This window comes from Opisthocomus hoazin, chromosome 4, assembly GCF_030867145.1.
Source record: "Opisthocomus hoazin isolate bOpiHoa1 chromosome 4, bOpiHoa1.hap1, whole genome shotgun sequence".
Taxonomy (NCBI): domain Eukaryota; kingdom Metazoa; phylum Chordata; class Aves; order Opisthocomiformes; family Opisthocomidae; genus Opisthocomus; species Opisthocomus hoazin.
The window spans coordinates 38,808,275-38,820,828 of record NC_134417.1 but is presented as its reverse complement, the minus strand read 5'-3'; the positions used below and the strand labels follow the sequence as shown (position 1 = coordinate 38,820,828).

Here is a 12,554-nt window from a genome sequence, read left to right as displayed (position 1 = left end):
GGCTTTGTCACCAGGACCGCCATGCTAACTCTGAAGCTCTTCCTGCTTCCTTAGCTGAAAGCACACTTGCAGGCACACCCCATGTCAAACTCCTTTTCTTACACTAAGCTAAGTGAGCAACATCTGGAAAGCAAACGGAAAGGAATTGTTAGACTGGCTCCCTCTCATCCAAATTACACCAGAAAACAAGTCAGGGAAATTCCCAACATACTTTTTTTCTGTTCTATAATCTCAGAATTTAGGTGTTTTAATATTGATTCGAGACCATGCCTGCAGGGCAAGATGTGACCTTTCGAGTCTAAACCCAATGGTAAAGCATCCAAGCAGTTCTGTTCTTGTAACACATACTTAGGTTTTCAGCATGCTGCTCAAGTTCCAAAGTTGACCAAAAATTCCTATCGTAATGTTGCAACAACACTACATTCAGATACATAACAACCACAAAATCCCTCTTCATAAAAACAAGTAATTCTTAGATGCATCTTTCATTCATACATTTATAAAAATAAAGCATAATTGCATAAATACTTCTGTTTCTCAGTATAAGGATTATAGCCAAATACAATTCCAAACACTCGGTTATATGACAAAGCAAATCTCTTTAAGTGTTTTAGCTACTTTTTTGAGTAGTATTCAGGGACCTGCAATTTCAACACAATAACAGAGCCTCATGAGCAGCATCAGAAAGTAGTGTTACAGATGATGATGCAAGCATCACTTTATAGACATGAACTTCCCAAGGCTAAAAACCAGATCTAACAATTCACTGCTAAAAGCCTCAGACTCCAGACAGACATTTCAGAGCTTTAAACAAAAAGAAAACCCACAAAATAAAAAGAAAGAAAAAAAGAAAAGTTTCCTATTCGCAAGCAATGCCAGCTCGTAACTCAGTAAGCATGCTCTGGAAAACAAACTTGACTGGATGCAACCCTGAGCAACTCTACCCAACTTTTAAGTTGGCTCTGCTTCGAGCAACGAACTGGATCTACAAAGGTCCCTTCCAGCCTAAATTATCCTGCAATTCTGACACACAAGACATTTTGCAAGCCACAGAAGTAGTCCAATTTCCCTGTGGAGCCTCGAGCTTCACGGCTGGATGCTCTGGTGCCAGCATGGTGGGAGGCTCAATTGTCCTGGAGGCTCCTTCCTCAGCAGACCGTTCTGCAGTTACAAGAAGCGTGCTCAAACTGGAATCTCTCAAAAGGTCCCTAACAGGGTCTCTCTCCTCAACATGACTGCCTGCTTCACGAACTCTGAAGGTGTTTAATACCTTCATAAACACTGTCCTGACTACTGCTGCCAAAACCGGCCAGCATTTTCCAAAGGTACTAATGAGGTCAAGACAGACAAACTAGAGAGCCAGGATAATCATATTCACTTCAATTCCTAATCACATATATTACAATTCCTTAGAGAACAATCTGGGAGAAAGCGGGGTGGGGGGGGTGGGAAAAAAAGGGATCTCTACTCTCTAAATAAGAAGCATTTCAAAATTCAGGGAATTCGCTCGCTCTCACCAAAATTAAAGTCAAAAGGGCTTCCTGCAGTGCAGTGGAGCAAAATAGGATCCTAACAAGTACATGGCGGCACCTAGACTTTACTTTCTCTGAAACAAAATCACCCGATTTTAGCACAGCATGTCCTGCAGTAACAGCAGGAGCAGGTTTCCCTTGCCACACAACGGGATGTGAGGAGCCCTCAAGAAAAGAGGGCTGTTGTGGCAGACAAATTTTTCTTTATTCTGTTTACTGCTCTCCCCTCACACAGAGGGGCAAGTTCTCGTGTCGCCTCCTGGAGCCACCCCTGTCCCTCTGGCACTAAGCGAGGCTCACTCTGGAAGGAAGGCCAGGGCCAAGCCTTTCACAAGAACCTCCCACGGAAAGGGAAGAACCAGAAGGAGCAGGACCTTTCTCATCCTTTCCCTTGTTCAGTCTCCTTCTTCCCAGCACAAACACCCTGAAAGTGTTGGGACACCAACAAATCCAGAGGGACCTGGACAAGCTGGAGAGGTGGGCCTGTGTGAACCTCATGAGGTTCAACAAGGCCAAGTGCAAGGTCCTACACCTGGGTCGGGGTAATCCCCGGTATCAATACAGGCTGGGAGATGAAAGGATCGAGAGCAGCTCTGCTGAGAGGGACTTGGGCGTAACTGACAGACGGAAGGCTGGACATGAGCCGGCAATGTGCGCTGGCAGCCCAGAGGGCCAACCGTGTCCTGGGCTGCATCAGGAGAAGCGTGGCCAGCAGGTCAAGAGAGGTGATTCTGCCCCTCTACTCTGATCTGGTGAGACCTCACCTGGAGTACTGCGTTCAGCTCTGGAGCCCTCAGCACAAGGAGGACATGGAACTGTTGGAGTGGGTCCAAAGGAGGGCTACAAAAATAATCCAAGGGCTGGAGCACCTCTCCTAGGAGGACAGGCTGAGAGAGTTGGGCTTGTTCAGCCTGGAGAAGAGAAGGCTGCAGGGAGACCTGATTGCAGCCTTTCAGTACTTAAAGGGAGCCTACAGGAAAGATGGGGACAATCTTTTTAGTAGAGACAACAGTGATAGGACGAGGGGTAATGGTTTTAAACTAAAACAGGGTAGGTTTAGGCTGGATATAAGGAAGAAATTCTTTACAATGAGGGTGGTGAAACACTGGAATGGGTTGCCCAGAGAGGTAGTGGAGGCCCCATCCCTGGAAACATTCAAGACCAGGTTGGACAGGGGCAACCTGATCTAGTTAGCGGTGTCCCTGCTCGCTGCGGTGGGGTTGGACTACGTGACCTCTAGGGGTCCCTTCTGACCCAAAACTTTCTATCATTCTGTGATTCTTAACAAGAATCGCCTTGCACTGCCCAACCCTGTCAGCACAACTCTTTACTATGTCATGGAGAAGCACTGATGTCAGCAACAGTGGGTATTGTACAAAAACGACTCGGAGCTTGGCAATCCCCTTTTATGTCCACTTTTGCTGTCAGTTCAGGCTCTCTAGGGAAACAACATAGTCCAAACCTGACCTGATTCCTTTGCGCTATATTTTGTCCTTTCTTCCAGCGGAGAATGGGCTTGAGAGCAGGTAGCTCCTTGTCCTCTTTGCCTCTTTCTATCGTATGTTCCCCAAGGCTATATGCAGCTTCAAATACAATTGGAGATATGACGTCTTTCACTCTTTTCTGTAAAAGAAAACAAACAGGTATTTCACCTATGAATATAGGCAAGCAGATCTTTACATACAATAATTGTATATACAATTCTAGCAGATTTTTATATTCAACACTGCAGACAGGAAGCAGGCTTCTCTACTTCCTTTATTCTTCTATGTGCCAAACAGGAACAAGCACATTATACCAAAACAAGTCAGAAGATTAAAAAAAAAAACAGTCAACCAAAAAAATGAGTTATTCTTTTGGGACCTACTTTTGGTTCCACAGAAGCAGTGGCATATTTGGCACACCTATAAATCAAATGTTTTTCAATAAAACCAAGATATTTTCTTAAAAATAAAATAAACTAGGAAGTGTTTCCATTAGTCCTGCACAATGGGGAAGCAAAGAGCAAATCATCTTCATCTCTGGGGTTTCTAAATCCTAGACTTCAACTGAGGTCAACTCCAGTGTGCTCCACTCATTGAAAGAAAAGTCCATCTTGCCTTGTTGTTGTGCAGTATCAATGAAATGAATGGATGGGTAAAGCTACCAATGGGGGTATAAAACCAGGTTACAGACATGCAGGGGCAAGGAAAGCCATCTTCCAGCATGTTCTGAAAGCAAAACTCACAGATCCCTCGAACCTCAGCACAGTAACACTTACAATATGTAAAGCAAGAAAGTTCTTCAGTTTTTTTATTTGCTATATTCTAGGCTTCATATCAGATGTATTAAATGGTGCCACATTATTCATCTGTTGGGACGTAAGGATTGCCTTTTCTTGTTGTTGGAGCCCAAGCCACAAAACTCACACCATTTGTCACAACATGCGATGCCTAAATCCAGTTTGTGCGAGGATAAAATGCTCATTGTGCTCTGTTCAGTCCTGACTTCCAAAATCCATTTTACCAGAAAACAGAAGTGGCAAATGCCCTACTTCTTCATGGGCAGACATTCCTCTTAAATTTTAGCTACCTAAAAACTTAGCGTGAAATCAGCGCGGACAAAATTGAGGCAATAAATAAATATCCTAAGTAAGCACAACAAATCTTCAATTGGGCCAACTCCCAACTTCGCCTTGCATCAGTTAGTGGGCTTCTCTGAACACGGCCTGCCAACTACAAGAAGTAATTGAGATGCAATGCAATTTAAATCGCATCTTCCAGATGTGGAAAACCTGGGCATTAACCAGCTATTTCTTCTGTTTCAAGGCAACCATTTGCTCTCTCCAGTCATAGAATCATAGAATAGTTTGGGTTGGAAAGGACCTTAAAGATCATGTAGTTCCAACCTCCCTGCCATGGGCAGGGACACCTTCCACCAGACCGGGTTGCTCAAAGCCCTGTCCAACCTGGCCTTGAACACTGCCAGGGAGGGGGCAGCCACAGCTTCTCTGGGCAACCTGGGCCAGTGCCTCACCACTTCTTTCTTATATCTAATCTCACTCTATTCTCTTTTAGTTTAAAGCCATTACATTGACTGGCCATAGATCAATGAAGTCAGATGAAGATCAGTGGCTAACCAAATTCCCAAATCATCAGTTAGGCAGGTGAATAATAGCAGAGACCAGGTTGGATGACATTTACCCTCCCTGCACCTTGAAGCCTCCAGCCAGCCCCTGAATTCTTTCCCCTGTCACTAATGTCTGCCAGTGCCCTGGGCCCAGCAGCAGCCCAGAGCATCCGAAGTTTAGACAATGCATTGCTTGGGGCAGTTTGTGCTTTCTTGGTAATGGATCCTGATTGACACTGGACATAGCAGCAGTGGTGACAACAGCTCTCTGACCTCTTTCCCATCCCACGAAAAGGACCGTGCAAGCTCTGGGGCACTGCTAATCTCCTCAGCAGAAGAGACACTGATACCTTCCGTCCCTTTCACAGTCCCATCCTCAGGGCAGGAGTTGTACTGTACTGAGATTACTAAATAACTATACTAAAACTCACAGAAGCTACTAGCTTTGCTCTCACAGAAAATCATGTGTATTAACTTAAGCGAGGGTTGTATCAGCATACAAGAAGACTACATATACAGCGAAATGACTATAAAAAAGCATGCCATACATCAGCAGTCAAACACAATAAATCATCAGGCAAATCACCACCTAATCCAAGTGTATGCAACCAACTGCGTAAACACAGAACAAGTAAAAATGTAGGGAGTGGGTTAAATTAAAATCCACCTATAGTTTTTCTAGCTCTATTACTGCAGTATGGCAAGAATAAGCACTTAATGACTTATAAATGTTCTAATATGATCTTGCAGGGTTCACTTCAATGCCCTTTGAAGTCCAAAGACAAGTTTCCCATTGACTTCAATGAATGTTGGAGTGTGCCCATATTGTTCGCTGGTGTCTCTTTCTGCTTCATTTTAGTGGTGAAATTGTGAGTTCCAGCAGCTAGATTGATTACACGTGTGGATATTCCCTCATCACAGCCCTGGGGAAATATATTTCACATACACACTTGTCTTTAATTAAGGATGAAAGTATGAATGCTACCCAGTTATTAATTTTGCCACATGTTCAGTCCCTTCTGCTCACAATTCTACAAACATGAAGGCGACAGTCTGTGGGATTTGTCCTCAGTAAGGCACAGACAAGACAGTTCTGCCTCACAGGTACACCACAGACTGTTCGAGATGTGAGCATGTAAAGAGAATAATTAATATATGCCGAAACGCTATTTTAGGTTGGAAGTACACCCAGGTTCTTTCTCTTTCAGTCTACCCAAACATACTGCTTCCAGTGGTTGAACCATATACTGATGATACAGCCCGCTGACTGTTTTCAAATATTCCTGATTCTAAAAGGAAGTAAAAAGATGCAATGACAAGCAGGTCTGAGATGGACTGAAAAATTCAAGTCAAGGAAACTGTATGGTTTGCTTTTCGTATCAGTTACATGGCCCTAATGAGTGGATTTGCTAAGGGAAATAATTATCACAAGCAGCTTTTATCTGTATTCCCCATTTTTAACCATGACACTACTGTGCTGAAGAAGTGTCAAAGGTTAAAGACACTTCTGCACCATGAAAGAGCATCCCTGGCAAATCACAGCACATGGACAGCACAGCTTCATTAATGGAAAAAACGTCTGGAGGACACTCAACCAAGTGTAATATCCAAGGAGTTCACATTATCAACAGCAGCAACCGCATAACAAGTGTTCAGTGAGTAACAGCAATAAATATCCAGTCTGTACAGATTGGATGTCACTAAACTGCTGCAAGTTTTCACTGTGCCTGCATTAGATTGGGTTCCAGAAGCTGGGTTTCCCCACAAGCCATCAGCTATCCTATGTAGTTTTCCTGTTCTTAGAAGCAGTTTCCCAAGGGTGGTGGGGTTTTTTCCTTCTCTCTCTTTCAGACCAGATTTCATTCTGGGCATAAGAAACTTTTTCAATAAGGCTTTTGCAGAAATCAATACACTTCAGCCGCAGTAAAATACGCTTCTGTCAGTACCCCTTCCTGCAATGGAAACAGCCCTAGCCAGCTGTATCCTTTCGTCGGGCTCTTTTATCTTTTCCTGTGAGGCACGTTACATGACATCACTCTGAGCTGAAGAAAAGGATATTTTGGTATGAACAAGCTGGGTTTTTATCAAGGGTATTACAGGATGATCCCTCACTAGCATCTACCAAAGACAGAGAACTCAGAGTCCAGAAAGAGCACACTTCTAAGAGCGTCTAAGTAAGCAATAAGGCTCTTCGAGATCTTTCAAAAGACACTGTGGTCCTGAAAGCTCACCCTAACAAAGAGGAAGCTTGCCATCTCCTCCTCCAGAACAAACACCTCAAAGAAATATGCGTTCTTTAAATGCTGTGGTAGAAGCTGGGCACGGCCACATATTTCATCCCTTTTGTTTTCTGGTTTAGCAGGGGAGAAGAAAACAAGCAGGCAAAGCCTCTGCCAGATTTATGACTGCATTTCTGTTTGGCTTTAGTACCAAAAAGTCCTAAAAAACTGAATAGTAATTGCAAAGCAATGATCGAACGCTGGAGCTGTGATTCTGAACATAATTTCCAATTCCGTCTTGAAGATGGAGTGTGATGACTGGAAGAAATCATTTTCTGCGCTTTTCATAGGCACAGCCTAAGGCACATCATGACAACACAGGCACAGGCAGAGATTTCAACATCCTAAAGGCACACTGCCTTGGCAGGCAGCCACTGCCTGCTCCAGCCTTAACTCTGTGCTACCAAGAGCCCCCGCACATCAGGAACTCAGGCAAATTTGGATGGAACGAGACAGGCTTTTAGTCAAGGGATAGGATTTACTCTGCTCATGGTGCAAGTGGTTGCCAGGGAGGACTGGATATCATTTCAGCTTTCTTTCAGCTCAGTGCCATGGTACAGGCAGGGGACTGTACATGAGCCCAGTAAATCATCACATCTAATCCCCTTTCTTCTACAAGGTGAAAGTCTCCAGCAGGAGCTCTGCAGAGTGCCAAATTCCATTTTTAATTACGGCCAATGGGCTGAGAAATAAATTGAGATGTAAATAATCGCCCACAACCTACGGTAAGAGTCCTGCAGGGATAAAGGATGAAACATGGTCCTTTAAAGCAATAAGTATGAAGTCATTTTCAACAGCATCGAGTGAGGAAATACACGTAACAGTCAGGCTGACTTCTGTGGTTGTCCCTTGCTTATGTCCTTGTTCATGTCTTTCTGGAGTTTCTCTCCTCTTTCTCTGTGGGAAAGTCCTCTGATCTGTCGGGTCTTTTTTATCCTCCCTCTTATTTGATCCTGAGGACATCAACTCATGCATAGAATCCAGAGCTTTTATTGAATTCAGCACAGCTTTTCAGTACTTCTGAGAATCAAGCTCTGGTTCGTTTGATGACTAAGAAAGAATTCAAGAACCTGGCTTTTAAAACACTCAACTTGAAACTTTTAGTCTAAACATATTTATTTAAAGTTTTAAACAAGCACTAATAATAGGCTATAGGAATTTTTACAGCCTTAAAACACATAAAATAAATTTGACAATCCCGATTTAATAGATAACATATTGATGTTGTAAAGTGTACAAAAGCCATCGTGCTAATGCTAATCCAGCATAACATTTTAATCAGCTCACAGGTCACTACCACGTAAGTCCTCAACTCAGTGACAAGAGATAAACAGTTCCCTGTTCAGTGATATAAAAAGAAAATATTCAAATGTCCACTAGCCTTTAGAGCCACCATTTATCAAATGAAATATCAGCTGTAGGTCTTAATAAACATACATTATGGCTTATGAATCAACAAGATGACTGCGCTTGACTTCGAAATTAATTACCTTCTCCTATTACCTCAGCCTCCCTCTCTAAACTGTGAGTCATTCAGGACGAAAGGCTTAAGCGCCATGCAACTCAACGAAAATATCAATTCGACAAATTGGCTTCAAACTGAAAGACAGATTTCCATTCATTTCAGATGAATGAATGTGTACATGTCATCCTTGTACCTGAAAATGAGTAAGGAGAAAGTTAACTTCCTTGCAACACTTACTGAGTCCAAGTTTAGATCCCCAAGTGTCAATTCCCAGTGCAAGCTAATACTTTCAACATTCTACTAATCCGGTGCAAAAGAACAACTACTTCTGTCCTCAGGAGAGCCTTCCTCTATCCTGCGTTTACTTTGATAAAGATATTCTAGCACTTGTAATAATTTATTTCAGATCAGCGCAATTTTAGCATTGGTATCTCCCCACTGCCAAGGCAGACAAAACACAGTCATGCCATGCCAAAATCGTCCAAAAAGATCTAGTTTCCATTCCACACACAAGTTGCTTCTTTTATATATATATATGTATGTTTTTTAAGATGTTACTGTAGTTAAAGGGGGAAAAACCTACTGCAAACTCTCTTCCAGAGAAGAGACAGAACTAGAAGTTTACTTGGCTAGTAAAAGCTCATTTACAACATTAGTGGTGAATTTTTTGTCAAATTAATAGCATATGAAGGCAATCAGAGGCCTGATGTTTCAATAATACATGCTTCTGTTTTCTTTTAAGATCTTGTGACAGCTACAATTCAACAAGCAGGCAAACAGTCTTTGTTGCTAAACTTTAAACATTACGGGGCTTCTGAAGAATCCCAAAGTTTAGACTGGGGCGGGGGGGGGGGGGGGGGGGGGGAGAGCAAAGGATTTGCAGGGTGTCACACCCCTGAGTGTTCTTCAGGCTCAGCGTTTGAGGGAATGGGAGTGCTTCCTTTGTCCTCTTCCTAAACACATTACTCCAGCACACCACTGTTCCTATCAGGTCAGCAACTCCTCTTCGCAAACACTGATAACTGGAGAGAAGTTGTGGGAAAGAAAAAAGCAAATCCTCGGGAAATCTGGCGTTAAATAAACAGAACCCTGTGTGCATCGAGAGGACACTCAGACAGTGAGGGAAGAGCTGCGAGTCCAAACCCCACCTGGGTACAGTCGCATTCTGAGTTTAAGTCAGTGCTCACCATCCCCACGCAGCTGGCTTCCCTCTGTCAGCTGAGGAGTGATAAAGCTACTACTGATGTCGGCATGGGAGAGATTGTGACCCATAGCATAAATATTCCATTTCAAGGGTTACAAAGGCTTATCAGTACTATGTCACTGATAATCCTTGCATAGTAATCAGTAACAAAAGTCACTACATGCCACCCAAATACAATATTATGTATTAGTGACCTCAGATCTTGATTTTGCAGCTCAGTACTACAATGCATTATGACAATATAGTTTCACATCCTATCTATACATTTGAATGTTGGGTCTTTTACTGGACCTAATGTTTTCAGTTCTGTTTTTATTACCCATTCCCTTTCTCTCCTTTATAGTTCACTTTTTTTAGATGAAAAATAAGGAAAATTCCTCAACTATCTAAAATCATGTTACTCTCCTCTTGAAGAAAACAGCCCTGCTGGGCTCAGATGCCCAGCTTTTTCCTGGAACCAGGCCAGACACAACCAATCTTCATAACATATGACTGGATACTTGCAATACCAACAGTACAGAAATACAAACAACTAGAAAGTCCGGGAGCTGATGGCTATTTTTGAAATGAAGACCTGAACTTAGGTGAGCAGAGAGAACCCAGGAAGGAAGAACAGTGGTAATGATTCAAACATTTATTTATTTTACTCGCCTTCTGAAAATAGGATCTATTTCAGCAGGGAATTATATGCAGAATAGAGACAATAATTAAATCCATACTCTTCATGCTTATATGTAACCCTATCATATACTTGTCTTTTCCGCTGGAGTTACCACATTTCACATTCTGCTGGTATAAAATTTTATCAAAAGCAAGCTTTAAAGAGATTTCCTTTAATAGTGTCTTAAAATGCACTGGGTCCAGAATACAAGTTAATTCCACTACCTGTTTCCCTTTATACCGCACTTCAATCCTGATGCAGCAGCTGAACACAGCGGTCTCTGTGTACGAAGCTGTTAGAAGAGCAGTTTAAGACCCTTGGCTCCTGGATCATCATACATGGTAACAGGTCTGCTAAAAGTTCAACACGTCCACGGGCCTGAGCAGCGTTGTGTTTGGTCAAAGATCATGGTTAGCTTTCATGTTTATATACTGTATTTGCTCTCTCACTTTCGTCCTGTATACATCCAGCAAGGGATGAAAACAGCTGTGCGTATGTATCATCCAACAACCATTCAGTGCAAAATCTCACCCACAAACCGTCCTCAGAGCCAAGGACTGGGGCTGAGTGCTGACACTCCCAGTTCCTTCCCGAAACTGCAGCCCACAGGGGTGGTCAGGAGCCCTTCTTGCTAGCCCTATACCCCTTTTGCTGTGTGTGGCAGCCCAGACTGGACACACGGTGCAGCCCCGCAGCTGACGGCTGCTGCTCAGGGGATGCTCCGAGGCACTGTGCCCCTCAGTCTTCGCCTGAGCTCAGCCTGCTTCTACACAGCTGTAAGTAAACCCCCGAGCTGCTCTATAAAACAAAGCAGCTGTCCCTCTCATTTCCTTGCTCTCTAGACAGATTTTCTTCCTTCTTTTGAAAAAAAAATGGCAGAAGCACCTTTCCGTGCCCATCCCAAAAGGCTTCTCCTAAAATCTCTGCAGAGGTCACAGGAGGGCTAAGATACAGGACACATTTCTCTCTCCAGCGTTTGCCACTGACCGTGCCACAAAGCGGCTGACTAAACACCTGCTCCAGCTTGCAGGTGCCTGTCACTTCTCGAGGAGAGTAAGCATCTAACACAAATTTACGTGAAATCAGACAGGACCCACACCCTTCTTGGATCTGGGTCCTAGGGCACATTTTATCTCACACTGTCATAAAGTATGTCTATCTCATATCTAGCAAGTCACCTTATTATCAGTAGGTCAAACATCTATGGGCTGAATGAGATTATCCTGCTGCATTCCCTAGATTTGCAGTGGATTTGTTTGAGAAAAGCAATGGCCTGTACCAACTGGCAGATGTCCAGATGTCCCCTCAGTTCTAACCCTGGTATCTCAAATGGTCAAGGTGTCTGAATATCTGCTAGAAGAGTCGGGGCAGAAAACAGAAAGCCTGGATGACTATGAAACCTCACAATAGCAGTGGAAGAAATATTTTGATAGATATTTCATTTAAAGGTGACCAGAACTGAAGGCTTGACAATGCACTTTTATGATGCTATTAACGCTGTTGTGACAAAATGCATTTCATCAATACAGCTTTATAAAAAACACATGTATGGCAAAACAAAATGTTCCACTTCAGCCCAGTACCCTACAAAAAACAGCTAATGGAAGAAAAAAAATAGTAGTGTTGTGTCAGGATTGAAAGTACGCAGAATCAACCTCAGGAGAAGAGGACAGAGAGAAATGAAAGAAGGTTATCATCGACATTTTTACTGACAGTATTTTACTTCGGTTGAGTAGAGCCAATAGAAATGGTCCTTGGAAGTCTTGCAAAGAAAGCAACACACTACTCAGCCTGCCTGCATGCACGCATCTGAGAGAGAAAGGCTGAGTGCATGAGAAGAGTGTTCATATTACTTTCATCGACACACCATTGAGATGAGAACAGTTTACTTAAGAAATCTAGAGGTATTTACACAGAAAAATATAAATTCTTCTTCAGTCACAGGATAACGGATAGCTCCACAGTGGGGGCCTGGGAGAAGTGCTGCAACAATGTGACCCAAGTCTGTTCTTCCACTATTAAATGGAGGAGGTATTATTTATTAGTCTAATTCACTTGAGAGCAGGATTTAAAATCAATATGAGTAAAAGCAAGATATGTTTTGTCTACTTTGCCACATGAACTTAAAAACGTGAACAGAGCTCCTTTGTGATGTCTACCTATATGTTTAATACCAATTCACATTTCACATGCCAGGTACCTGATAGAAACCTCCTAAAACCAGGACCTACAGTTTAAGCTCTTTACTCTCCTGCGCTCTGGCTTCTGTATGCATATGAGCTGCGATACGTGAAGAGCTTGAGGG

General features: G+C 43.0%; 1 protein-coding gene across 1 annotated transcript in view; it reads right to left on the bottom strand.

Moving 5' to 3' along the window:
- Window positions 1-12,554, bottom strand: part of ITGA9 (integrin subunit alpha 9) — a 233,050-nt gene that overhangs the window by 109,312 nt on the left and 111,184 nt on the right. Inside the window, exon 16 of the mRNA XM_075418633.1 lies at window positions 3,000-3,155. Coding sequence (XP_075274748.1) covers window positions 3,000-3,155 — 156 coding nt within the window. The remainder of the gene's footprint in view (window positions 1-2,999; window positions 3,156-12,554) is intronic.